General features: G+C 38.3%; 1 protein-coding gene across 7 annotated transcripts; it reads left to right on the forward strand.

The window, feature by feature from the left end:
* Positions 1–36: 36 nt before the first annotated feature.
* Positions 37–24,829, forward strand: IQCE (IQ motif containing E). Of its 7 annotated transcripts, XM_090151688.1 has the most exons (24): positions 110–155; positions 702–914; positions 1,378–1,425; positions 2,092–2,134; positions 2,821–2,961; positions 3,265–3,396; positions 4,371–4,441; positions 5,239–5,376; positions 5,741–5,791; positions 6,293–6,363; positions 6,589–6,661; positions 7,080–7,129; positions 9,640–9,797; positions 10,277–10,332; positions 10,621–10,829; positions 11,238–11,342; positions 12,103–12,205; positions 14,209–14,304; positions 14,987–15,049; positions 15,144–15,167; positions 16,134–16,247; positions 16,983–17,113; positions 17,789–17,904; positions 21,215–24,828. In XM_090151688.1, exons 3-24 carry the CDS (start codon positions 1,423–1,425, stop codon positions 21,364–21,366), a joined length of 2,100 nt encoding a protein of 699 aa, XP_090007814.1. In that variant the 5' UTR covers positions 110–155; positions 702–914; positions 1,378–1,422; the 3' UTR covers positions 21,367–24,828. The 7 variants fall into 7 exon arrangements, with proteins under 7 accessions (XP_031462872.2, XP_031462873.2, XP_031462875.2 ...); XM_031607012.2 differs by lacking the exon at positions 702–914 and having other exon boundaries at positions 37–155; positions 21,215–24,829; XM_031607013.2 differs by lacking the exon at positions 702–914 and having other exon boundaries at positions 37–155; positions 5,239–5,352.
* The last annotated feature ends 220 nt before the right edge of the window (positions 24,830–25,049 follow it).

Genomic DNA, 25,049 nt, shown 5'->3' on the forward strand with positions numbered 1-25,049 from the left:
TGCCTCACTCCCAGAATTCACTGCGCAGGCGCACGCTCCGCCCGGAGCCTCGTTGTCGCGTTGCCTCGTTGCCATGGCTACCGCAACCCGGAAGTGCCCCGAGCCGGGCGCCGCGGCCTGAGGTCGGTCCCGCTATGGCCGCGGAGGGGGAGCTGGTAAGGAACGGGCAGCGAGGGGAGGAGAGCAGCCTGGGTGCGTGGCCCTCAGTAATCGTCAGGCCGATGAGCTGGCGGTTGCTAGAGGAGGAGCGAGACTTCTGTCCGTAGCGTGGGGGATGTAGCGCTCCTTTCTGTCCCCCCCCCCCCCCCCCCCCCCCCCCCCGGCTGTTCGATGGAGGCTTTGAGGCCCTTCGCTGAGAGCTGATCTCTTGTTGTTTTGGACTGTGAACGTTTGCAGGGACTGGAGTGCTTTTCTTATGGCACCTTCCTGCCCGGGTGAACGCTGTGCCAGGGCCGAGTGCCTTCCTCACTGTGGTTCCCCGTGCGACAGGCGCAGCTGTGCAGGGAGATGGCACGGAGTGATAAAAAAAAGGCCTTAAAAATAACAGAAATAACATCTCGGTGTGCTGTGGGGAACGTTGCCTCGGGAAATTAAAAGCTAACCGGCATGGTGTGTGAGAGGCACGTGTGCCTGCTCTCAGCCAGCACAAAAAGCTGCTTTGTCTGTGCTGTTGTTGTCAGCCTCGTTTCTTTTTCCGTCAGCTGGGAGTCTGAAAAATATTTCGTCCCCTCCTCGCCTTTCACAGCGAGATAGATCAGCATCTTTCCAAAGAATGGGGCTGCAGCTGGAAGCACCACAGAGTTGGCAGCAAGTGAAAACGTTCGTCTGTGAGGGCAGCGTATGTTTGTGTGATCTGAAAGGGAAGTGGAAATTTTCCTTCTGCTGTGGATGTGCTCGCATTCAAGAAGCAGAAGGTTCTGTCAGCTCAGCGTGAGGAAAAATCAAACACTTTTTTTGACTCGGTTGTTTGTCCTTTCTTCTCAGCCCCATCGCTTCTTCAGTCTATTAAACGTTCCCATAGCATAGCAAGGGTGGAAACAAGTAAGGGAGGAAGGAGACAAAAGGCTGAGTTGCTGCTTGTCCAGCTGTGACTGGGGAGAGGCTCGTGCAGAGCCTGCACTTTGGGAAATGGGACACCTGAAGGCTGTGTGATGGTGCATTCCAAAGTGCCTAATCTCTGTGGTTCTTGTTTGAATTGACTTGCACTGTTAGCACACAGAATGCAGATCATGCTGTGTTTGCAAAAGCAATGACTTGTTTCCCACTGGAATTTGTTGTATTCGAGCTTTGTTGTGCTAGTAACAAATTATTCCGGATATGTATTAAAAGCAATTACTTGGAGAGTAGCAAATGTTACAGTTTGTGTTTGTTTCCCAGGGAGATGACAGCTTGTCTGTGATAACCTGTGAATCAGATGCAGAAATGGTGAGTTGTATTAATGGCATGCTGCAGATAAATGCCTTAAAAAGGCCTTTCAGAATGTTCTTGCACACGCTACACCCATGTGATGGCTCTTGATCGATAAGCCATCCTTCAGAGAGGAGAGCTTAAAATCTTACTGTTTGGTAGTAAATCTTACTGTAGTTTGTAATCTTACTGTAGTTTGGTATGAAAATCTCTTCTAATTCCAGATGTAATTCAGGCTTCTAAATTCTCTGAGAGTTGCAAATGGTATTTGCTTCCTTTTGCTTTTTATCAAGCTGAGGGCCTAAGTAGTTATTTTACTGTGTTTTAATGGAATTGAACAAGCCTTTCCTTTAGAGAAGTGGTCCTGCTCTATAATCATCTTGGGCTTGCTGTTGTATGTAATGGAGACCAAGAAGGTCTTAGTATTCTGAGCATGAATAGTCTACTTTATAGCACAAAGCTTCAGTAGGTACCATCCTATTTTTTTTTGTGACTGTTACTGTGGCCAGATCTGCATGTATTTAATGCTTCTGGTTTTGTTTTATGCACAAAAGGTTTTGAGTTATTAGAACAAGTGCTTTTCACATAAAATGGAGATTGAAGCCAGTTTTGCAGTTATATGCTGGAGTGTTCAGAGAGCACGATATTTTAAGTACACAATTTTCTTTTTTTTTTTTTTTCCAGAAATTAAAGAAGAAAATTTTTCACAAGCCTCCAAAGTCACCAAGTAAGAGCTCAAAAATCTTCTGCTTCTATTGTGCATAACAGGATAGATTTCTTTGTGGCACAGGAGGTAGATTTATTTGAAACAGCATCTTTGTTCTCACTGAAATTGTTCGTTGTATGTGCAGAGCACCTCTGGTTGAGATTTGTATTCTGAAAGCAGTGAAGTTAGACTTTTATAGGCTAAATATTGAAGTTCTTGATTTTTCAGCAAGGGGAAAACAATTTTTTTTTTCTTTTCATTTAGTAAGTGTTGATATTTGCTCTGTAGAAAGACCCTGGAACTACCAGAGATAACCAGAAATACCTGCACATCCTACCAACTAGTAGATATTTATGTTAGTACATTAAGCACTTCCATTTCATTTTTTTCCCCTGCCACCTTAGAAGTACAATGTAGAATATTCTCCATTAGCATTCGATCTGCAGCTGTAGCGTGTTTGTAGCTTATTTTCTGGGTTTTATGAGGGACATTTGTGTATGTCAAATGTATGAACATAGATACACAAGCATCTTAAGGATGAGTATCCAAGCTGTGCATTGTAAGTATTTTTGCTTATGTTGAGTGATATTACTGTTATTATGTTACTGTGCCTCTTTTGTTTGTGGCTGGGAACCTGAAACACAAAACAGATTTTTTGTGATCTTGAGCTTTTTAAGGCAACGCTGAGATATTTTCTTTTGTTTTAGAGTCTCCGTACAGCTCTAGCACACAACTGTATCCTAAGAAAGCTGCAGTTTGGAGATCTCTGCAGGGAACAGGCAACGCCCGTTTTGAGAGTGCAGCTATGAAAAACCCAAAGCAGATGTGGCTGGGATCACTGAAACAAGGTATCATTATAGAAGTTTTATCTGCAACATGGTTACAATTCACTTCTGGGGACAGTTTAACACATGAAACTCTTAGACAGGAAATGTGTATTTGGTTTGAGGGTACATGGGAAGTCATTTCCATAGTATTTATTTGGATGGTTGGAACTGAGCTTGAGTCATCTGATCTTGAGCATTGGAATTTATAGTAGGAATAATTAACAGCATCTGGAGCTTTCAGGGTTGTATTTGTTCACAGTAAATCCACAGACTTAATTCAGAGTTATCCCTGATTTCTGCTTTTTGTTTCATTTTTGTTGGCAGGAATGAGCCATTCCCTGAAATCAGATGTTGACATGGGACATCCACGAGCTGGCATTTCTAGTAGCACTCCAGAGTATTTGAAGGAAGCTCTAGGAATGAAGAAGCCCAAACATTCCCGTTCTTCTAGTAATGGTAAACTCCATAACTATATGTAGACAAAAATTAGTGGTCTGATTTTCTTCCATGTGAACTCATACATTGTTTTTTTGAGATCATAGCTTTAGTCAAACAAGACCCATTTCAATTTAACCTATGTTACAATAGACGTGTCAGAATATAATCATTGGAATACTTTTGAGATTTACAAATTGGTTGAGGCAGCTCCCAGATTTTTTGAGCAATGAATCACTATTAGCTTTCAGGAATTCTTGCAAATTGCCATGCATTTTCAGCTGAAAACGTTGCAAATATAATATGGTTCAGTGTGCCAGCTGTAGACAATTTATTGAACTTTGTAAAGCACAGTTTAAGAACCATTGATAGAAACCATCTGCTTGCCTGAAATTCTGTGTAATTGACTCCTTTTACTTCTCCTCAAGAAAGTGTTGTATCATGTGGTTGTGATATTAAAATCAACTGGGTGTTATAAGAAAGGCAAAATTTGAAACTTTTGTCCTGTTCTTTTTCTTAAATGAGAACTGTGAAGTTAAAAATCCCAGTATGAAATTCCATTTCAAATGCCACCTATACTGTTACTGCTAACATGTAGCTTGTGGTGACTCTAAAAGGCAATAAACTTTCACACATTAAGTATCAATAAAAAAACACATTTTGGACATCTTTAGATGTGTTTTGTAAATAACTGTTGGGAAAAGAGTTCAGTCTTCTGTGAAGTGCATTTTTCTTCAGATGTTTTAATTTAGCACAATAGAGAAATAAATTCTAGGAGAAATTTGCCATAAGATATAGCAGAAGGTTCATATAGTAACACCTCAATTTTGTTTCCATATATAAAATAAATTTCTTTGCTGATTTAGTTTCTTTTTTTTTTTTTTAATGGCCTAGTTTCCAATTTGATGATGTTCTAAATTTTTCCCTTTAAGGTTTTCATTTAGGAAAAAATATTTCTTTCAGTTTTGCTTATTTTATGTACATTTTTTTTATAGGCTACGTTCCTGGAACTCCCGACTACAAGGAAAAAGAAGATATGTATGATGAAATCATAGAACTGAAAAAGGTACTGTCTCTCTGATGCTTACATAGTAAAAGCCATACTGTCTCTGTCTATCTGTACATACCAGGCAGAATTCTGTGGTACAACTTAGATATCCACCCAACACTTTTGTATTTGTAATATAAGGTCTAAACTATCTATTTAAGGCAATTTCATTGTTCTTATGGTGTGATAGATACTTCTGAGTACTGGATGTAGAAGCCTTGAAGTATATCCAGTCCTGAACCTCAGCCACGGCCCTAGCTGGACACAGAAAAGGTTCATTGCATTGGTTTCTATGCCCTTCAACCCAACCTCTTTTTTTTTTTGTTTTTTTTGTTTGTTTGTTTGTTTTTTTCCATGCTCAGCTGTTGCTCATCATGTTTTAATAATGTGATGAGACCAGATGTCCCTGTTCATTGCAGGGGAGTTGGATTAGAACATCTTTAAAGGTCTCTTCCAACTCAAACGATTCTATGACAGTTTGTCAAGTGAGGTTTGTGCAGTGTATGAAAGATAAGGACAAGTTGAAAGCTATGGATAAGTATTAAAAAAAAAAAGTCTTGGCTGTTATAAATCTTTTGTGTAAGGTGGCCTTTCTGTTAAAACTTTTATTTATCTTCATAAATAACTTTATCTTTGTTCTGTCATCTCCCTTACCTGTCAGCCCTTGTCTACTGTGATGGTCTTTGTTTTGTTTTTTAATTTATTGTGTGCTTTGTCCTGGCCATCATAATTGGAAATGTTCTGATGCCAGTAACAATTTATGTGAAAATTCAGTGTTTTTGAAATGAAACTTGGGTTTTTCTCTCCTTTTTTAGACAATACAAGCTCAGAAAAATGAAGGAAATCGTATGAAAACTAAGCTCCGTCGACTAGAAGAAGAGAATAACAGAAAGGATAAACAGATTGAACAACTGTTGGATCCTTCCAGGGTGACTGTTTCTTTAGGGCAAAGGGTAAAAATTGACAGAACAGTGCTGATCAGTGTGATCCTCATTTCCTTCTCTCCCTTTGATTAGCAGTTAGTCTCTTCTGGAGCCATTTGTAATTGGCTCTTATCTAACATTGGGCAGCTCCCAGAAACTTTTCACAGTGTTCTGAACACTTCTTCACCTCTGCAGCCCCATCAACCAAATACAGTTCTTTGTTCCTGTTGCTTTATGCCTTGGCAGTGATGTGCTAATACAAAATGATGAGCATAGGGACTTTAGAATTTAAGCTGTTGGACTGTGAAAATTAGTACATTAGAAAGTCCTGTGGAAATTGTTAACAGAAGAAGTAGCAAAGTTTGTCACCTGTTTTGTTTGTCTTCTCTTGCAGGGCTCTGAGCTGGCACGATCTTTGTCAGCAAAGAAGTCTGGTAACGGATGGGTAATAGTTACTTTGCTACCTTTTGCTTTCATTTATCCTTTCTTCCTTTTGCCACTACTGATTTAAAAAAAAAAGAAAAAAAAAAGATAATAAACATTTAGGGAATCATGTAACAATTATTTTTGTAGTCAGGTAGATAACTGACAGCAAGGATCTGGAATTAACCATATTGCAGATAGCTTTCTTTGTCACTTCCTTGAATCTGTTTGCACCAGTGTTTTCCCTTTTACTTTCTTTTAATTTAACAAGGTAATAGGTGCAGTTTTTTGTTTTTTTTTTTCCCTTGTATTTTGTTAAAGATTGTGTGTTAGAATTGGTAAGCTGGCTATGTTGCCATAAATATAAGTTAGGGTCACAGGATGGCAAGCCTGTTTATGATTTACTAAAGTATGTAGGAGTAAGTATGTCTGATTAAGTGCAATTTACAGAGAGGGCAGGATTACGGAGAAATTGAACTTATGTGTAGATATGGAATATTCTAGCTCTCTGTTCTTTCTGTAGGTGGTTAATGGATTAAAACAGAAGATTTTCAAGCTAGAACAGCAGTGCAAGGAGAAAGACAACACTATCAAGTATGACTTTGGAGGGGTAGGGACTTGTATTGGATAAGATAATAAAGGGGATTGGAAATCCATGTTATTTTTTCACCCATATTCTTCTGGTTTTTTTTAACACAGATTAATAAACTTCGAGCATGTCTTAGAAATTATAAACCACCCACCCAGAAACTGTAAATCAACAAGCATTGCAGTGTCTTTGCCAGTATTGCTAGATTAACTTCTGTATTCTGTTTTCAGCAAATTCCAGTCAGACATGAAGACCACTGATTTGGAAGAAATGAGGATAGCTATGGAGAGCTACTGTGATGAGGTACATCCGACAAGGCTCTCAGCATCCATGCTGGAAAGGAAGTTTGTTCAGTTGTTGAGCTGAAATATAAACTGAAGATTTTAGATTTCCTACAGCTTAGGTACACGTGTAATTAGAGTAGAATTTTCATTGATATTCTTATAGCTCTAACTATATGTACCAAAAAAATTTTCTTCAGTAAGTTGAGTGTGTTAGCCAAGAATGGGGAATAATGAAACTCATATAATCTATAAGTGTATTGTACATGTGAAAGCCAACATAATGATAGCCTGATTTTTTTTCAGTGGTGACATCATTGAATTTATGACTACTCAAAGGGTCTTCCTCTGATTTTCTTGTAATGAACAAATATATTGTATTAACTATGTCAGCTTACCTCAGCTGGCTTGTTAATAGAATCTATATTTCACACTTACAGGTTCATCGTCTCCAAATCCTCCTGGCAAAATCCGAGACTATGAAGAAAAAGTATGTTAACTCTTTTTGTGTATATGTATCTGATATATCTCTTGTATACTTTTGATGGAAAACAACTAAATTTGTCATTTTTCTTTTGTCACTTTTTTCCTTTCTGGTAGATAGATCATTTAGTGGATGTGAAAAAAAATGCTAGAGATATTTAAGAAGCCCATAAAAGCTCTGAAAGTCTCTGAAAGTTTATTTCAGTTAACTAAAATCCATTTTCCCTCATGATCAGACTTGTTCTTTTGCTACTGACACATGAAACAAATTCAAAAGATGCTGTTTTACTGTTGAGTCAGTTCTGCACCTTTCTCTAGGGAGTGTGGTGCAGAGAAGTTATTTTGGAGCAAACTTGATTTTCCCATGGCACAGAGATACAGATCCAAAGCTCAGGGTTGCTTTTGAGAGATATCAGTGAGTGGCACTAGTAAGATACTGTTATAGAAGCTTGTTCTGATGCTTGTCACTAGTGCGCAGAGGTATATGGATGGTAATAAAGGGAAACATGCTGTGAGAAATGATCTCTAGAGGAAATAAAAGACAAAGCACAAAGCCAAAATACAAAGCTAGACCCAAGTAAGAGCATGTGTGCAAGTTAGTGTTGGTCAAGCTGAGAAGAGGGTAATAGTCTAGTGGGGTAGGAAAACATGCTACCACACCACGTCAAATCTTTCTTTCACTCCTAGCATTGTTTTAAGCTCAGAGAGCAATATTAATTTTTGGATGTCATCAATCTTGACTGATGGAAACACGAGAGCTCTTTATGGGTTGTTACGTGCAGTAGTTGTGTTTCCCTAATTCCTATTGACTCCTGTGGATTAAAAACTGGAATTTGATTTGCCACTGCTTTTAAAAAGTGTTCATCTCTTGGCTCAGATGCACAGTGACTAGCTTCTCAAGGCTGTAACCATCACACTTAATTTAGTCACAGGTGAAAATGAGTCGTCAGGGCTCTTCCTTGTCCTCATTTATTTATATCTTTGAAAAACAGTGGTCAGAGCTGTCTCTCTTGATTATTTGACTGTCAGTCTCTACTTGAGAGGCCGAGCTCTGAAGTAATAGGTGAAGTTGAAGGTCAAGACTCTGGCACACAGAAGGAGTGTTTCTTTCATGAAGCTTGCCTACATTATTTCTGGCTGACGTGAATGACATTTAACTCCTGTTTTTTCACTATTAACTATGAGTATTTCTGTGTGAAGCTGTGGCTTCCAATTGTAACCACGAAATTAGACAAGCTTTTAAATCCTCAGAATGGTCAGCAGCTGTTCCATTTTAGTTTTGATGAGCCTAAAACAATGACATGCAGTAATCATTATGATTTCTGTCACATCACAGTTTTGTTGATTTGGTGTTTCTGTTTTTTTTTTCCCCTCCTGTCTGGGACAGCTTTATAAATAGTCTTCCATGATATCTGAACAGCTTTGTTTGTTTTTCTTGATTTCAATTTCTTTCAGTTTCCAAAATGTAAATTAGGTTCAATTTTTCACTCTGCCAGCATGTCTGTAGACCATCTTCTCCTCTATCTCACAATGATTTCAGTGAATAAGTGATCTAAGATTCCTTTACAGTGGCATTTGTCCAAAACTAGGTCCATCCTTTGATTTCAGAAGTAAGTTTGCAGTAACTTTCTCATTCAAGTATTAAATGCTTCATTTAAGTATTAAGTCCTTCGTCTCACTAGAAATCTGTTTTGCTAACAAGCTTTACAACTCTGTACATCTGGAAGCTGTGATTTCTTCCTCCTTTTATTAGAAAAATTAGAAAGGCAGAATCATTGTAACACTTCAAGTATTTTTAATGCAGGACAGGCTTTCCCTATTCTGGTGCTTCTCATTTCCACCACATCAATGTAAGTAGCATCCACCAAATCGTTTTAAATATCTCAATGATTGAAATGTGTCTTAAAGAAAGAAATTTCTCAGGAGTTTACTTTCACAGGATCAGTGTCTTTCACATTAGAGCAGCATTCACAGTTATCTCAAAATACATTTATGTGTAGGATCTTTCTGTTTATAGCCTGTTCTTCCAATCTCAATCTGCTTGTTGAGTGAAAAAGAGCAATTTGGAGCACACAGGTTATCTTTCTATGTTGAAAAGTTTTTCAGAGTAGTCTCTGCATTGGCTGAAGTGGTTTTTCATCTGTGGTCCGTAGATTACTGGTAAGGCATTGTACAGTTTGTTAAGAAAGGAGATAGAAAGCTAAGTAAAACTCACACAAGCACTCCTGCTTATGTGCTGGGGAAACAAGAGTGTAAGTAATCAATGAACTTTCAAAGTTTAACTTCTTACGCTGATGTAAATTAAAATAATTGTGAAAGCGTTAAGCAAGATGATCTCTGTTCTGTTAAGAAAAGAAAATCAACTTCTCCAATCAAAAATGCTGAGAAATGTTATCAGGGAGAAAGTAGAGACAATTAAGTTAGCCAGCTAGATAGTGAGGCTGTTTTATTTCTTCTGATGCTGCTTTTTTGTTCTCTGCTTTAAAGTTAACTTCCTGTTTTTGGTCCTTTTTCAAGTGCAGAGGACAGAGATACACAAAAACGACTGAAGGCACTGAATGCTGCTGTCCTGAGGTTGTCCCGGAATATCAAGGAATTGCAGAATGAGAATCGGTGTCTGAAAGAAGATCTAGATCACATATTGAGCTGTTCTCCTGCATCCAGTAAAACAAAAAGTAGGCACTGAAATGTGGGGCAAGGGATTTAGATACATTTGAAAGATGTTTGAGAGGGAGGGCAGGACCCCAGAGTGGCAGAATTAGGGGAGGTAAAACAAAAGTGGAGATTTGGGTTGGGCAAAGGTTATAACAAGGTGTTTGTTAGAGGGGTCTTTCTCTAAATAGTGGGGATGCTGCTCCAGATTGACCTGGGATTTCTTTATTATTATCTCTGAGAATTCTGGACTGCAATCACTTAAAGGTTAAAATTTGCTGGCAGATTTTCGGCTGCTGAAAGTGGATAAATACCAATGGCTTATATTGATTTCTGAGCTAACTGATGTAGGAAGTCAAGTCCGTCAATGTCATTTTCATCTTTTGATTGCTGCCTCTTTAAAGCTGAAGCTCAGTGATCTTAAAGTGATCTTTTTGTATGGACAGAAAAATATTAATTCATTAATGCAATTTCCTGCTTAAAGTTTTGTTATTGCATTTAGATTATAGTGAATGGAGCAGGCAGAGCCTTATGAGGCGGATTTTGGAACTAGAAAAGGTGAGTGTTAATATTCATGTGGTCATCTTAACTATCTCTAAAGAGAAAATGTAGAAACACTGGCTTGTGCTCATGGCAGTGTGTATTCTGTCTCACACATGTGAACTGATATCTATTCCATGTCCTCTTCCTCCCCTTTTCTTCTTTTCTCAGAATTATTACATGTAGGTGCATACTTTAGAAACAGTTTTCATTTCATCTTTTCTCTTGGCCTAAGTGAAAAATTTTTATGCTGAATTTAATTTTCCTCTCTCTGTGTTTTCTTCTGTGTAAATTTATTTTGCTCAGAAAGTAGGTGACATGGAGAACACCAGAGTATTGTCAGCAGATAGTGAGTCAACACAGTTACTTGGTGTGTCATCTTCATCTTCTACAGACCCAAATCATGCAGCCTCTCAACAGGTAGATCATGTTGAGGAATGCCATCGTCTCCAAGGGCTAGTAAAGAAACTGAAGAGTGATAGGAGTGCTCTTCAAAGTCTTCTACTTAGTAGAGAGTAAGTGCAGTAGTTGTTTTTTGTTTGTTTTTTTAGCATAAGTTTTGTTCTGGTCTGCCACTTTCTCCACTTAGACCTTCCTTCTGCTAGGCTATATGCTGTCTTCTTTCTCTTCTGTTAGCAATTGATTTGCAATTTAAATTGCTTACACTAGTTTCATATGTCACTGCATAAGGGCAGGCAGGTTATTCTGATCATGAGCAGAGATTTACATACAGCTGTATATTGCTAATAAAATGCTTTGGCTCTCTTTACAAATTTTGCTTTATTTAAAAGGATAAATTAAAAGTTTACTTCCTTTCCAAATTTAAGAAAACCTATTTTGTTTAGAAGTTTAAATAAAAAATAATTACTTTATTGGAATATGAATGATGAAAGTATTGCTTAGATTTCCTTATTCCTGTATAGTTTAGACATCAAGCAGTTGCTTCAGGCCAAGACTGAAGCAGAGCTGGAGCTGCAGAAGTACCAGAATAACAAGGAAGAAAGCACTAAGGAAGAGCAGACCTTAAGGTATCATATCTTGTTTTAGTAGATCTTTAAAATAACACCAAGAAAAAAAATCAGCCAAAACCCGTTAAAGAGAATTCTCTTTCGAAGTGACACACAATTCATAGATCATATGGACTGCAGGAAGCTGGGAATTCATTTATGTAAAAAGCCTGATGGATAGATGGGATAAGTTACTGGGGGGGAAATCTACGGAGTTTTTAGAGAAAGTGAAAGACTGAGATATACAATAGGAAAAAGAATTAGGTTGTAAGAAAAGTGAATGAGGTGAATGGAAAAAGAAAACTGCTGTGTTGTACTTGAGAAGTTTTTTCAATTTACAAGAAAAAAACTGTAGTGTATTTATCTAGAAGCTTCTGCCTTTAGATCATTGTTAATACATGGGTAATAATCCTGAGCAAATGTAGGGGAGAAAAATAGTGACTTCCTTATTACTTTGTAAGATGGGACTTTGTTAAAGTTTCGTATTTGTCAGTCATCATTTCAAATCTACTTGTATTATTAATAGCATCAATTGTACCATTCTAACCTTGGGCCATTTTCTTTATGATTTTAATCTAAGGCTTTGCTATCGCAGCTTGAGAATTGGTTGTCAATGTTTTGTTACTGTGAGAGTATGTCTAATGTTATCCAGAGCACCATTTCTCACTTTGACATTTAAAAAAGCCAAAGTAACCCAATTTTATAAAATAGATTCAGTCTATTCAAAGCATGAACAACAGAAAATGTCTAACTATTAATATATTTGCCTTTCCAACTATAGAGAGGAAATCCAGAACCTTACACAGAAAGAAGGGAAATCACAGTCAAAATTGGAGAAAGAGGAGAGACAAATGACAGAAGATGCATTGGAAAAACTTAATGAGGTACAGATAAATGTTTTGTGGGTATTTTTCCCTGCATCTGATATCCTGTGAATTGATCAGATAGTCTAAATAGCTAAATGTTTCTTCTCTTTTCTGACACATGGAAGACACACAGAGAAGGAAAGGAGGAGGGGAGGTGGAAGCAAGGGCAAAAACAGTCCTTTCCAATGATTTTATGCTGACCAGGTGATCATTTAGGGCACTTGTGCTACCTGGTCAGAAAATAATATTCAGCTTTTCTGTTTGAATGGAAGCTGGGCCCTTTTTTTTTTTTTTTTTTTTCCCCTGGGAAAGTTTATCAGATGAAGAGTGTTAATGGTTACGAAAACAAAGTGTTTTGGTTTTGTTTTTTATTAAGTTCCACTGCTATCAGGACACGATATTTAAGTAAAAATGGAAGAAAATGCCAATACAATGCAATAAGCACTTAACCCCCTTGAACTGAAGTTTTTCTAGGGTTAAAGTATTCATAGCATCTCCATTTTGGGTATTCATGTGTCTAATAACTGTGTTTGTGCAACCATTTGTCCTGGACAGTCTTAAATGGACCTATGTGCTCAATTTGTTTTATACATGAATGAGGAGTGAAATTGGTATCTCAGTAATCTTCCACCCCTGTGCTGAATGTTGTGGCTGATCTGTAGAGGTGAATGGGCACTGGCAGAAATGCTTTCAGATACAGGGAGGTCATGTTAATCTCATTCCACTAAAAACCATCTAACAATTATAACTGGAGATTTTGATCATTGAAACTTTAATTTTAAAGTACTCTGAAATACAGGTTGTACAAAAATATAAATAAAAATGTCCGTGAGCTTAAGGGGATGCTATTTTTGATATCTAGTGCTGTTCTGTAGGAATTTAAGTTAGATTTTTTGTTAGAGGGTGATGGATGCTAAATGATGTTTTGAATACCAAATAATTTGAGTTTCTATTTAGAAACAGCCAATGAACAGTCCCTTCTTTCCTCTGCAGACTATGTATATTCTTGGCCGGTAACCATCTATTTATTGAAATGTTCCCATTATTTGTAATTATCACTAAGTTCCTACCAATTTTTCATTTTAATGGTAGGTTGTCACTTTTAATATAACATGATCCATTTGCTAAATGTAAGCCTTTAACTCAGCATTTCAAAGGTTATAAATAAATCCTTTTCAAAGAATCAAGCAGCTTTTTTCAGGGTCTACAAAATCTCTTCTTCTTTCACTTGGAATTTTATACCAACAAATTAGATTAGTGTTTTAAAATTGCTGTTGTAACTTTAATTTGGCAAGTGAGGTAAGGTGATTGGTATAGGTTTGATATTTAGGGATCAAAAGGATCAGATGGCCAGAGGCTCAATGTACAGCCACATCTCAGGAGAAATATCTGGAAGAAAATCTTGTTTTGCTCTGTTTCTTCGTCTTTTTCCTCTAATTAACTAATTTCTTCAAGACAGAAGAGTAGAGTTGTACTGATTTCCACAAGCTCTCAGTCTTGCATGTGTCGCATGGCCAACACATCAGTAAGGTACAATACAATTTTGGGGTCCCACCTGCCAGAAAGAGACACGAGAGAGCTTCCAGGTTGATTAATATTTGTGTTCCTTGGAGAAGAATTGCAAAATTAGGTACCCTGACATTTGTTCTCAGTCTGTCAATAATACAAAAATTATTTCTTATCAGCAAAACATTGATTTCCACTGTGAGATTTCCTACTGCTTTAGCAATGCATAGAAACATAGAAGTACGTGTAGATGAAAACCTTTCCATTCCCATGTTCAGCTAGCAACTGAAACAAGAACAGGAACGTTTTTTTACAGTAACAGTCATCTGGATTATAGGTTTGAACATGAGCAGTATTCAGAACAAAGATTTTCCTCCTTACCCTCGTTCCACCCTATGGGCAGGCACAACATTTAAGGACTTTGATGTCAATTTTTCTGAGTCAGTTGTAACCTATATCCCCTCACAGAATTCTAATGTGTGTCGGTGTAATAACTTAAAAATTCTCCTTCACAGTGTTCACCAGACTGCAGAGTTAAAGATGAAGAAGATTACAAGAAGGAGCAAGCAGCCAAATGTATCCAGAGATGGTGGAGGTTGTATCAAAACAAGGTGAGAGTCTCCAGTTGAGAAGCAGTGAGGTCAGCCTCCTCTGAATCTTAGTCTGATTTCAGAATCTGGATAACCTGCCACAGGACTCCAGGACCTGCAGCAGTGATTCCTTACCATCATCTTCTCTTGCACCACTCTTTTCAAGTCCTTCCTGATGCTTCTTTTGCCTTTGCTTCCTAGAAACTCATTTCTCTTCTGAGAAGTGCAGTTTCTACATGGGGGAATCTGGGTGAGCACATAAACTGAAGGAGCAGAAGCAGTGCTCCCTTAGTAACATGGCCTCCTTGAATACTCTTCTCATGGCTCCTGCCTGCTGCACCTAGCATTAGTACTGGAGTAGAGCCCAAGCTAACCAACCCAGTGTGCAGCTGATGTGTCCTGCCCCTCTAATATGCCACATCAGAGAAGTCTCTTCTAGGAACTAATGCCTGCAGCACCAAGACAAGCTTTCATGAGAATTGTTTTGGTTTTTTTTTTTCTTCTTCGATACTGTTGTGAAGCATAGACTTCTCAGTGCTTAGGACCTGTCCTTAGGAAAGCTGCCTAACTTTCCATTTGAGGCTGCAGATGAATGACACAATAGCTAAAGCTAGAGTAAGCAGTACTGAGTCCTGAAATCATTGCAATTTTTACTTATTATTTCAAGTGTTTCCTTTTTCTTTTCCTTTTTTTTTTTTCCTAGCAAGCTTTCGAACAAGAGCGAAGTTTGTTAGGCAGTGAAAATATTGAAATGATAAAATATAAGGTGGGATTAAATTCTTTTAAAAGATTACATTATTATTTATTATGTTAAACTTCGAGATGTAATGATCTATGACTTAATGCATTTTCCATTTCAGAAGGAAGAAATTGCTCTGGATGAGGTGAGTATGTCTATGATACCCAACAAAGCAGTGAATCACATGTAACCTGTATAAAAGCATAACCCAATATTTTTCTAAAATTCTTTTTAAGGAGGTTTTATTGTGATGAGCTGTTGTTCAAAGGCTGTCTTTGTAATTCAGGCTGTAATTCATGATCTACCTTGTGACATCCTGATTTTGTTTGATATATCTTTTCAAAGTGTTTACCATTCAATCTCAAACTTTCTTTGTTTTTCATTTTCACTGTGCTCTTCTGAAGAATTTCAAGTAGGATTTTGAAGCCTTTCCTAAAAAGAAATGTTGCTGAGTGTTCTTCAGAAATTGAGTTTGTTTGACAATTTTGTCACTTCTTAATAAATGCTTTGCATACAGGATTCGATTAAACTTTTTTCAGATCACACAGAATAGCATCTTACACTTGTTTCTTACGGAAAATAAAATCCTACTTTCAGAAGTTAGAACAAATTCTAATTGTGTGACAGAAGCATGTGTTATATCTAGATTAGAATCTAGTAAAATATTTGAGCAGAGAGGAAAGACTGCTGCATTCAGCATAATCACTGCAATGGTTTGCCAGACAGTGATCATACCAGAGCATCAGAGAGCCTGTTGGCTAGCCAGAATCTAATGGAGTGGGATAATATTTCTCTATGTGTGAAATATAGGCTAGCACTGGCAGCTGGAATGTAATTGCATTTGATAGGATCAGTGATGAACAACTTTTAGTCTGAGTTTAAACCATGGGTTGTTTTATTCCTCACATGCTGGGTATTCTTGGATTGTATCAGAGTATCTGTGAAGTAGATGTGTGAGATCCCTTCAGCATAAAAAAATGTCAGGACATCACTGTCCATTGCAAAGAGAAAAGCTATTTTATGTATGTGCCTCTGTGCTTGGGACTCTTGTTTTAATTTACAGCTGCCATCTTTCAAAGGAGTTACCATTTCTTTTTCTTCTCAATCGTAGGCAGTTGTTGTGCTTCAGGCAGCTTTCAGAGGACATCTGGCTCGACAGAAGCTGCTACTGAGTAGTGGGCTGCATGATGCCCAACCTTACAACAGGCAAAGCCTTGGAAGAAAGGTAACTTCAGGGGCAAATGGTTATCCAGATATACCATTATTTTCACTTTACTTGGTAGAGTACTGTACTTCCACACTTAATTTTCTGTGTCACCCAGTAGAGCAATCTTAATGCACTGGTTGGCAGCACCACTGTATTTCCAGAAAGATATCAAGTTCATTCCCTGGCATTCCTTTCTGACTTCTTTAGTCCACAGTTTTTCTTAGAAATAAAGCTGTAATTCCTCTGCATTATAGACTGTAACTGTTCCTTACCAGTTAAGCATTTTTTTCTGTAAATCGTTTGCTAGCATATGTGAGCATCCTTTGCACCTTTAGCATGCTAAAATTAATTTGTAATTCTCCATTCATGCTGTCCACCTGGTTGTACTTGTCAGTTTTAAGCAAATAGGACAGTTGTAGCAGAACTGAATAGTTCATGAAGGTTGCCTTACCTCTTTTGTCTTCTAGGTGGTTTCATGCCTGAGGTATAAATGAACTTCAGAACTCTATAAGCCTTACCTTGCAAATATCTAGCATTTCATTAATTGAATATGTATACTTCAAAACTTGTAGGGTGATCAGGTTTGCATTCCTGCTGATTTAGTCTTATAGAACCTTTAAGACTGCAGACCAGAAGATAGAAGTGTTTGCTCCACTGCTGTTTTCACAATCAGGAATAAAACTGACAAAGCTTCTGTCACGTTTCTATGCAATTTGTAAAAGGTCAGTTCTCTTTGATCTGATTACTCTGCAGAACTCCTGTGTGCCTCATGTGTCAAACTCCTTGAGCTCATCTTCTCTCTGCAAGGAGAAAGAGAAGATTGTGACATTCATCCAGTCCATTTTCAGGGCTCACTTAACACGTACAGTACTGCTTGAGCAAAGGTAAGTGATGAATAGATTTTTCTGCAAAACTGTTTTTACTACAGAGGAGGGGTAATTTTTTTGTGTAGGACTTTAGTGTGGGTTCCTTGGCACGGAAGGAGAAAGAGAGCATTGTTCAAACACACACGCAAGATAGCTTTCTCATGGGTATGCAACCAAAGAGTTTCTTGTTACAATCTTCTTACATCCTACTACATGTTCTCTTCCATAGGGATGAGGGAACGTAGAAGAAAATAATTACTCTTTGGAAAAAAAATAAATAGCTGCTATCAAACTCATTGCTGCTACACTAGCTTCAAATTGAGTGAAGGTCTGACACGTAAAAGTTAAATGTTATGTGGAAGAAGAACAGGAATGAGCTAGAATATGATCTTGCATGAAGTCTACTCAGCTCAGGAAGAACTCAGTGATTTGCTAACTACATAGGTTTATGGTGGCTCTGGCTTGAAAAAATACTTCCTTTTTCTCCAGGGTTTACTGCACCAGAAGCCATTAGTGCTGACTGCTATGGTTACAGTGAGAGTCACTTAATTGTCACCTCATGTGAGTGACTGTGCTCACTTCCATAAGTGATAAAATTTGGTGCTAGTAATACAAGAAACTGTCCTGTATGCATTCTGACAACAGATTGGTGTTCCTGTTCTGTACTTCATGATATGCATTGTCTTTTTGCAGGTCCTCTGTGCCTAGCGCAACAAGTGAGAAAACAGATTCTGCTATCTGCATTACAGAGAACAAACCAGTCTCAGTAGCACTCCAGAGAACTTCAACCAGCATGTCATCTCTTCCTGGTAATCTTATTTCCCTCTGTGCTCAAAAGCATGTGGAGTTTGAGCAAATGTATGCTTAATTTTACAGAGAACTTCTGCACATGCATACACATGTTCATATGCACACTTGCACTCTGTATGCATGTATTCTTTTACACAAGCAAGTGCAGTCTCTCCAATAAAGACTGTAAGTTCTGCCAATACCACTTCCAGCTTCTCCATGGTATTTCACCTGCTTGCTGCCACTTCAGATTGAAAGGTCTCCCTGTGGGAAGGATGGTAATTATTTAAGGAGCAGATGTTCCCCTGTATTGCCTCACTACTTCCTCTTCAATCCTCCCCACCACTGTAGCTGTTGTATGGTATTCTCCACCATGCTTTGGACCTGAAGCCGTGGACAAGTCAGCCATGTCTATTAAGTCATGTTTCCTCAGCAGTCTTCATTTGCTGCAGTAAGGAAAAAAAATGAAGTTGTGGATAACCTTTCCAACTGGTACTACAGTGGTGCAAACTGGGAAAATGTCTTTTCTTTTCTCGTGGCTGATCTACAATTTGGTTTCCTTCTTGAATTCTACTTGCTGCTTCTGAGAACATAGAACTAAAGCCAGAGGTGCTTCTAAGAGGATGTTAGAAGTACTAAGCAAGAAAGGCAAAACAAAGATGCAGAAAGAAAAGCTGTAGGCACAGCTTCAAAGGAGTTAACAACAAACAGAAAAAGCTAGCTCTATCCTGAACAGGAGATTTTATGGACCCCAGTTGGAGAAAAAAAGAGCAGCTTTGAGGATGACCTGAAACGTTGACTTATTTTTGTTGGTGAACAGCTGACACTCCCTGTAGACTTTCTGAGAAACAGAGCGTGGTTTAAGCAGCTCAGGCTGTTTCTGTAAGATATGAGTTGGGGAATAAGCCAGATTTGCTAGGGCTGTGAATACAAAGATTACCCTGCAGTGGAGGAGAAAGTATATAAGAAACTTTACTGTATACCATATTCAGAAGCACGTTCTACTACTTTTGAAGGGGTCAGTAATACTAGGTTCTGAAGATATTTTAGTTTTGAGTGATTTTAGTTGTGTCTAGAGACAGTATCTAGAAAAGAAATCCCACAGCCTCCCGTTTTGCCTGGGCTGTACTGCTGTAGCAACTTCAAGTTTACTGAAAGTCTGATATCTGTCCTTCCTAGCTCATGACTGATGTGAAAATGTGCTAGTGAAATTGGCTTTTGGAGTAATGCACTTCACTGGTCATTCTGTATTTTGGAAAGCAGAGAAGACAAGGAGCTTGTTTAACAGCTGAGTGATTTAAAGCAATCAAATTCCTTTGGCTTTAAATCATGCAGCTGTTGAACAAGCTCTTGCTTCATTCGTTCCAAGGTCAAACTCGTGTTTTGTGACCTTTCAATCTTTCAAAGATCTCAAACTTTCTATGAAAATACACATTGCAATAAGTCATTTAATTTCACAAGCCTTTTGGCATTATTTTGAGAGAAATGGGAAAGATGAAAGTGTGTTTTAAAGAGGCTTATATATGGGCTAGAATAAATTACATTGTTTTCATCAGGTTAGGTATGTCTGTTTTCTTTAGAGGAATAAAATCTACCACAAGTGTTGCAGCATTCAGCACTGCTTTGCTCTGCTTACAAATGTGGATACTACTTGATGGTTTGTAGCCATTTCTTTGCTTCCTGTGAAGTGGAACAGATGATAACAATTCAGTCTAAAATTTAGGCTTTTGTTTCCTTCTGTCAGGGGACTGATAGGAAGGAAGAGAACGTTCTGAATATGCACAGCAATTTTGAGTAAGCATTCCTCTCCACATATTTCTTGCTACTCTGGATACAACTGTTAACTTACCTGAAGAATTTTTGAAATCATAATGAATTTACATATAGTTGTTTCACTGGTGTGCTTAGCCATTCACAAGCACAAAGGTACTGTTGTCATTTTGAAGTAAAGTTGAGGGCAATAAAATCTCAGTCTTCAAGAACAGGATATGATCTCAAATGATTTGGTCAATATTAAGCCGTTTCATATTGATATCTGTTTGTTGGTGGAGTTGCATCTTCAAGTTACTGTGCTTGCTTCCAAAAGTTCTCTTTGCTTATCCCTATCACCAGCACTCATAAATCTTTCTGAAAAATTCTCATATTCTTTGCTGACTGATACAGAGAGGAATTTCACTTAACTAGAAAGTCATGCGTTTCTTTGCTTCTGTAGGTTGAGGTCAGTGTGATGGCCTCCTGCATTCCTTATTTTCATTCACAGGCTCTCTGCCTGTCACCCTTTTTCTATTTTTGGGCTTGTTGCAGTCCCCTTTTCTTTATTCCACATTCCAATTGCTGTGTATGCCACTTCCATACCAGCAGTTTTCTTTGTCAGGAACCTCTCATTTCACCATTACAACCATGGAACATCAGTTCTTCTCCCGAAGGAAGGTTCCCTGTATGCCCTCTGTTTTCTAGTCCAGTGTCAAACTCTCAGTGCGTAGCATCTTGCATGTTTACTTTTTCTACCACAGGTCATCTTGATGTGTTTTTTTCCTCTAGGAGATAGTCTTTTTTTAGAGAACTGACACTTGAAGCCGAAAAATAAGTGGAGCTGAGGGCAGGATATTGAGCTAGAAGATCTTAATAGCTGTCATCATTAAGTTAATAAATTTCTTGCACGGGGGTTAGAATCTGCTGGTTCTGCTTGTCAGATGTAAAGGGCCTCATGTATCAGTTTTCTCTTTCCAATTTTTACTGGGATTACCAGGGTTCTATCTGTTTATGCTCTGAACATTTCTTTAAATTGCAATTGCTGAGATGCATAGAACCAATAAAACTTTGTGTCATTAAGTAAGGTATAACAGCATGTGAATATATGTAGTGGTTTGTAGGTAGATGAATGAAAAACATTGTCACTGACAGCTTCTATCATATTTCTCACCCATTTCCCTTCTTTCTATTTATATCTGACTGAAGTTCTCATTATGACCTTTCTGCTTAGCTTACGCTTGCTTGGATCATTTTTTCCTTTTCTGACCATCTAATAAATATTTATTTTTATGACCTGGTTTCAGTATCACATTGCTTTACTTTGTGGTGTGTAACCGCTTGCAAGGATTTAAAGACAATAAGACAAATCATGTGTGGTCAGTGTGTGAACTTAATGCTTGGCACGCGCGTTCTTTCATTAAAGCAGAACAGGAATAGTTACATGCAGGAAAAGACAGATGAGAGATATTCATAACTACAGGTAATTCTGGAAGCTTGATGGCTCAGAGAATATTACTCTTCCCACAAGGGCTTGTTTTTGTCACTGTTCTTTATTGATGCCCTTGTTTTCTTCTGCAGTTGTTTCGGCCGGGTCTTGTGAGAAGCAGCCGCAGCCCACTCTGTCTCTGTCTGTGGATGAAGCTCACTCGGATGATTCAGATGATATTGTAATTGTCTCTCCATCGTTGAGGATGAAGAAAACCTCCACCCACTTCCTTAATGGGCTCTGATCTTGAATTATTTGATTCGCAGACAAAGGTATTTCCACCGAGGTAAAGCGTATCAAAGATGAACAAAGGGGGAATATTAGCCTGCAGTTGTCTGCTTTTTTTTTCAGCTGTGGATGAATACTTGTTTGATATGTCATCTCTGCAGATATATGGCTATGAGCTGCTGACTGTCTGTTACCCTTAGCCTTGTGGTACAAAGAGGGAGTTTGGGTTTTAAAAATACTGCACTAAAACAGTTGAATTTGGGAGACAGAAGTTGAAATTGACAAATTTAAATGAAAGCAGCAAAGACTTGAGATATTTCATAGAATCATAGATTTGTTTGAGTTGGAAGGGAGCTTTAAAGGCCATCTAGTCCAACTGCCCTGCAAAGACCAAGGACATCTACAGCTCTACCAGGTGCTCAGAGCATCTTGTGTCAAAGAAAGTCTTTCAAGTTGACTAAGATACTTTTTAAAATTGGAAAGTGAAAAATGACTTAGCCCCAATTTTCAGCCTGTGTATGCAAAGGGGAACAGCTTGTATTTGCTATGAGGTCCTCTCTGTTTAAAAGTTTTATTGCCACATTTTAATTTGTATTTTTATACACTAAACATTTACAGTCTGTGCAGATGTGTAAAGTCTTTTTAGAAAATCACTTTTGTCATAGTACTGCTCTAGGTCTACTGCATCTGCACAGTTTTCTTATTTATTGCTTTTTCCCAGTGTGCTTGCTAGAGTATATATTGTACTACTTTGTATGTGATCTCGTAAATGCTTCTATTTATATTTGTCAGAAAAGGGGTGTAATAACAGGAATGTCCTTGTGACTAGTTTTTCTGCTTACATATCACAAACACAAGTGGATTATGCACACATTAGAGATGACACTGCAAACATTTGGCATAGAAGATATGATGCTGTATGTCCTGTTCCAGCTTATATCACTGGATTGCCTGAAATTCCTATCTAGCTAGATTGCTCATACGCTGAGCACTAAGGGGTTTTAAGTTTAATGTTTCTTTGCTGTTGACCTCTCCTCTCAGCACTACCTTTGTGTGTGTGTGTGCACATAAGCAGTATATACTGCAAATGCACCCCCAGTCCAATCACAGGCAGGGAGAAGGGTCACAGCCATTAGCTATGAGGCTTATGCTGGAAAGCATGGCACTGTGCACTCTGTTCTGAAGGATTTGCATGAGGATGGGTAAAACATCTTGTAGCCTGAACAGAAGCAGGATAAGCAGTTGACTTATAGATGTCAAGACACCCAGAAATAATAACACGAATAGACATTATCTTTACCGGACTTCATCAAGGGACCAGTGACATAATGGGCTGTGGAGAACATGATCAGAGGAGTCTTTCTAGATCTTTTACACAAACTGTACCTCTTCTTGACTGGAAGAAGGACGTTATGTTCCAGGCTATCATTGCAACATCTCCAAAGGCATTAAAAATGCATTTTGTTTTGTTTTGTAAAAAGCGAATCAGGTAAATTATGTGATATTTATTGAAAGGAGAATTTATTTTACAAACGCACAGTAAAGTCTTTGTGGAGACCCTGATGGTTTCTTTGTCATCAAGGAGTAATAAAGTCTCCTGTAAACAGAAAGCACACTCTTAAATAGAAGATTTTTATCACCTTTTCCCTCTTCTTTTTTAAATTAAAAATCAGTCGCTGCTGTTTTGCAGAATACTAATAACTCAGAGCTGTCTCAGTTCTCTGATTTCAATGAAGCACTATCTGTGCTTATCATAGTTCATGCCAGTACTTGCAGCCAAAGAGGAAACTGGATGGCTGCAGCACAATGCAGCTGATTTCATTTAATCCCAGCAGTAGAAATGCCGCCTTTGCTTTTTCCAAAGGCAGTTTTGAGAGCTCTCCATACCCAAAGCAGGCTGAAGAATGTCATTTATACTCAAGTTGGGTAAATTTCTCCTGCTGGTACTTCGGTCACATGACTGCTATCTACAGAAAGAATAAAAGGGATAAAATCCTCTTGGTAGAAGCCTACACCTATTTCCCTCTATTGCTGAAAGTCGTGTTATTTAAAAAAAAAAAAAAAAAAAAAAGTCACTTTGTCATTTTGCTAAACAGAAGCAGATCTGTATTGAGTTTCTTATGGATAATGTTTCAAGTCTGTAACTGTGCCTGTCATGGATACCTCCAGAGAGAGAGTAACTAGAGCTGAGGACTGACACATTAAGGAGAGAATACGTAGTGTGTGTCAGGACCGAGTCTGCTATAAAGTACCCACCTAACTGTTACCCTGCAGGGAAATGCTTGGGCAGCAAATTTAATGAAGTTGACATTCAATTTATTGTGCCATAATAAAGAACCAATATGAAAGTCTCAGGAAATAGATACAGAGTAGAAAGACTTCTGTCTTAACTGAGTGTATGACCAGCAGCAGTGCTGTCGATACCTGAATTCCAGGATAAAGGGGAGATGGTCACTTTGTGTGACCCAAAGTCACCAATGGAAGTGTGAAAAGGAGCAAATGTCTTCTGGGGTGAATGAGCTTCATAAATTCAAGTCTGCAGACTGATAGCCATAACAAATCTCATGCTTCCTTTGAGCACGCTTCAAACTCATCATTCTGACAGATAACAACACGGTCACAGCATATGAATGTTTGGTGTATGCTGGAGAGTGAAACCTCCACAGTGCGAATACCCTGTAGATCTGGGAAGAGGCATGGAGCAGTAAAGGAAGAAAATGTTTTTCAGATGAAATGGGGCATTTTTCCTTTCCTCAACTCAACAGGGAGCTAAGGACAGTGAACATCTATGTGGCTCAAACCTCTCAACATAGGACCAATACAGACATTTCATGTCTGACAAACATTATCTGCAGAGAGCACTGGGAACCTTGCAGGGGCATCAAGGTCCTGAATTAAAGTTAAACTCCACTGTAACCTCCCTAATAGTATACTTTCCATTCTGATGATATGCAAGTTCTGCATGGGATAATGTTGCCTACTTAAAACCCTTTGCAGTTTGCTGTACTCTTTGCAGGTAGTGATCATGTGTGAATATAGAGATCTTTCACATGATTTGATCTCTTTCTGTCCTTAAGTGCCTAGGCCTGCAAATATTTTACTGAGGCATCAAAACCTGAAAGATGTAATATTTCCTACATAGCTATGCAAATAATCCATAGACAGGCAGCTTTTTATATAGATGAAATGGAAAGTTTATTCATCTTGGCATATCAGAAAGCCATCATTTGTACGATCGTTTTAATAATTAGAACTGTGCAAGTTACCTTGAGATCTTTTTAAAAGCTAAAAGAGTTGCAGTGTATTTTTTCCTGACTGTTGAACTTTCCAATAAAGCCCACGTTTGTAAATTAATTGTTCATGCTTCCCTGTTTTGGTTGTTGTATTTCTATCACCTCTGTGACCTCTTCAGCTTGCTCCTGTTGTTTTCACTTCACACCTAGGCTGACCTTTTACTTCGGTCTGTTTTGTTGAGCCTGGTCTCCTTCATTCTGCAAGACAAGCAACGAGGCCAGTAAAAAATCAACTCTTAAACACATGGGGTGTGAGTTTCTTCATTAGTATAAATTCCAGATCCTGCTGTCAGTTGGCTGAATGGAAGCCTGGCACTATTGACAACAGCGGTGTACTTTTGCTTTCAGTCTTGTTTCTGGTGTTCTGTTCAAAAAGAGAAATCCTGTCAAGTATTTCTGCTGTGCC

Source organism: Phasianus colchicus, chromosome 16 (genome assembly GCF_987193195.1).
Source record: "Phasianus colchicus chromosome 16, bPhaCol1.hap1.1, whole genome shotgun sequence".
In the NCBI taxonomy this organism is placed as follows: domain Eukaryota; kingdom Metazoa; phylum Chordata; class Aves; order Galliformes; family Phasianidae; genus Phasianus; species Phasianus colchicus.

Coding starts and splice junctions, on each gene's coding strand:
- IQCE (XM_031607012.2), top strand. CDS start 135: ATGGCCGCGGAGGGGGAGCTG. Junction 5,792..6,292: donor AGAAGTCTGGTAACGGATGG/GTAATAGTTACT, acceptor TTCTTTCTGTAG/GTGGTTAATGGATTAAAACA. Junction 15,050..15,143: donor TTGAAATGATAAAATATAAG/GTGGGATTAAAT, acceptor TTTCCATTTCAG/AAGGAAGAAATTGCTCTGGA.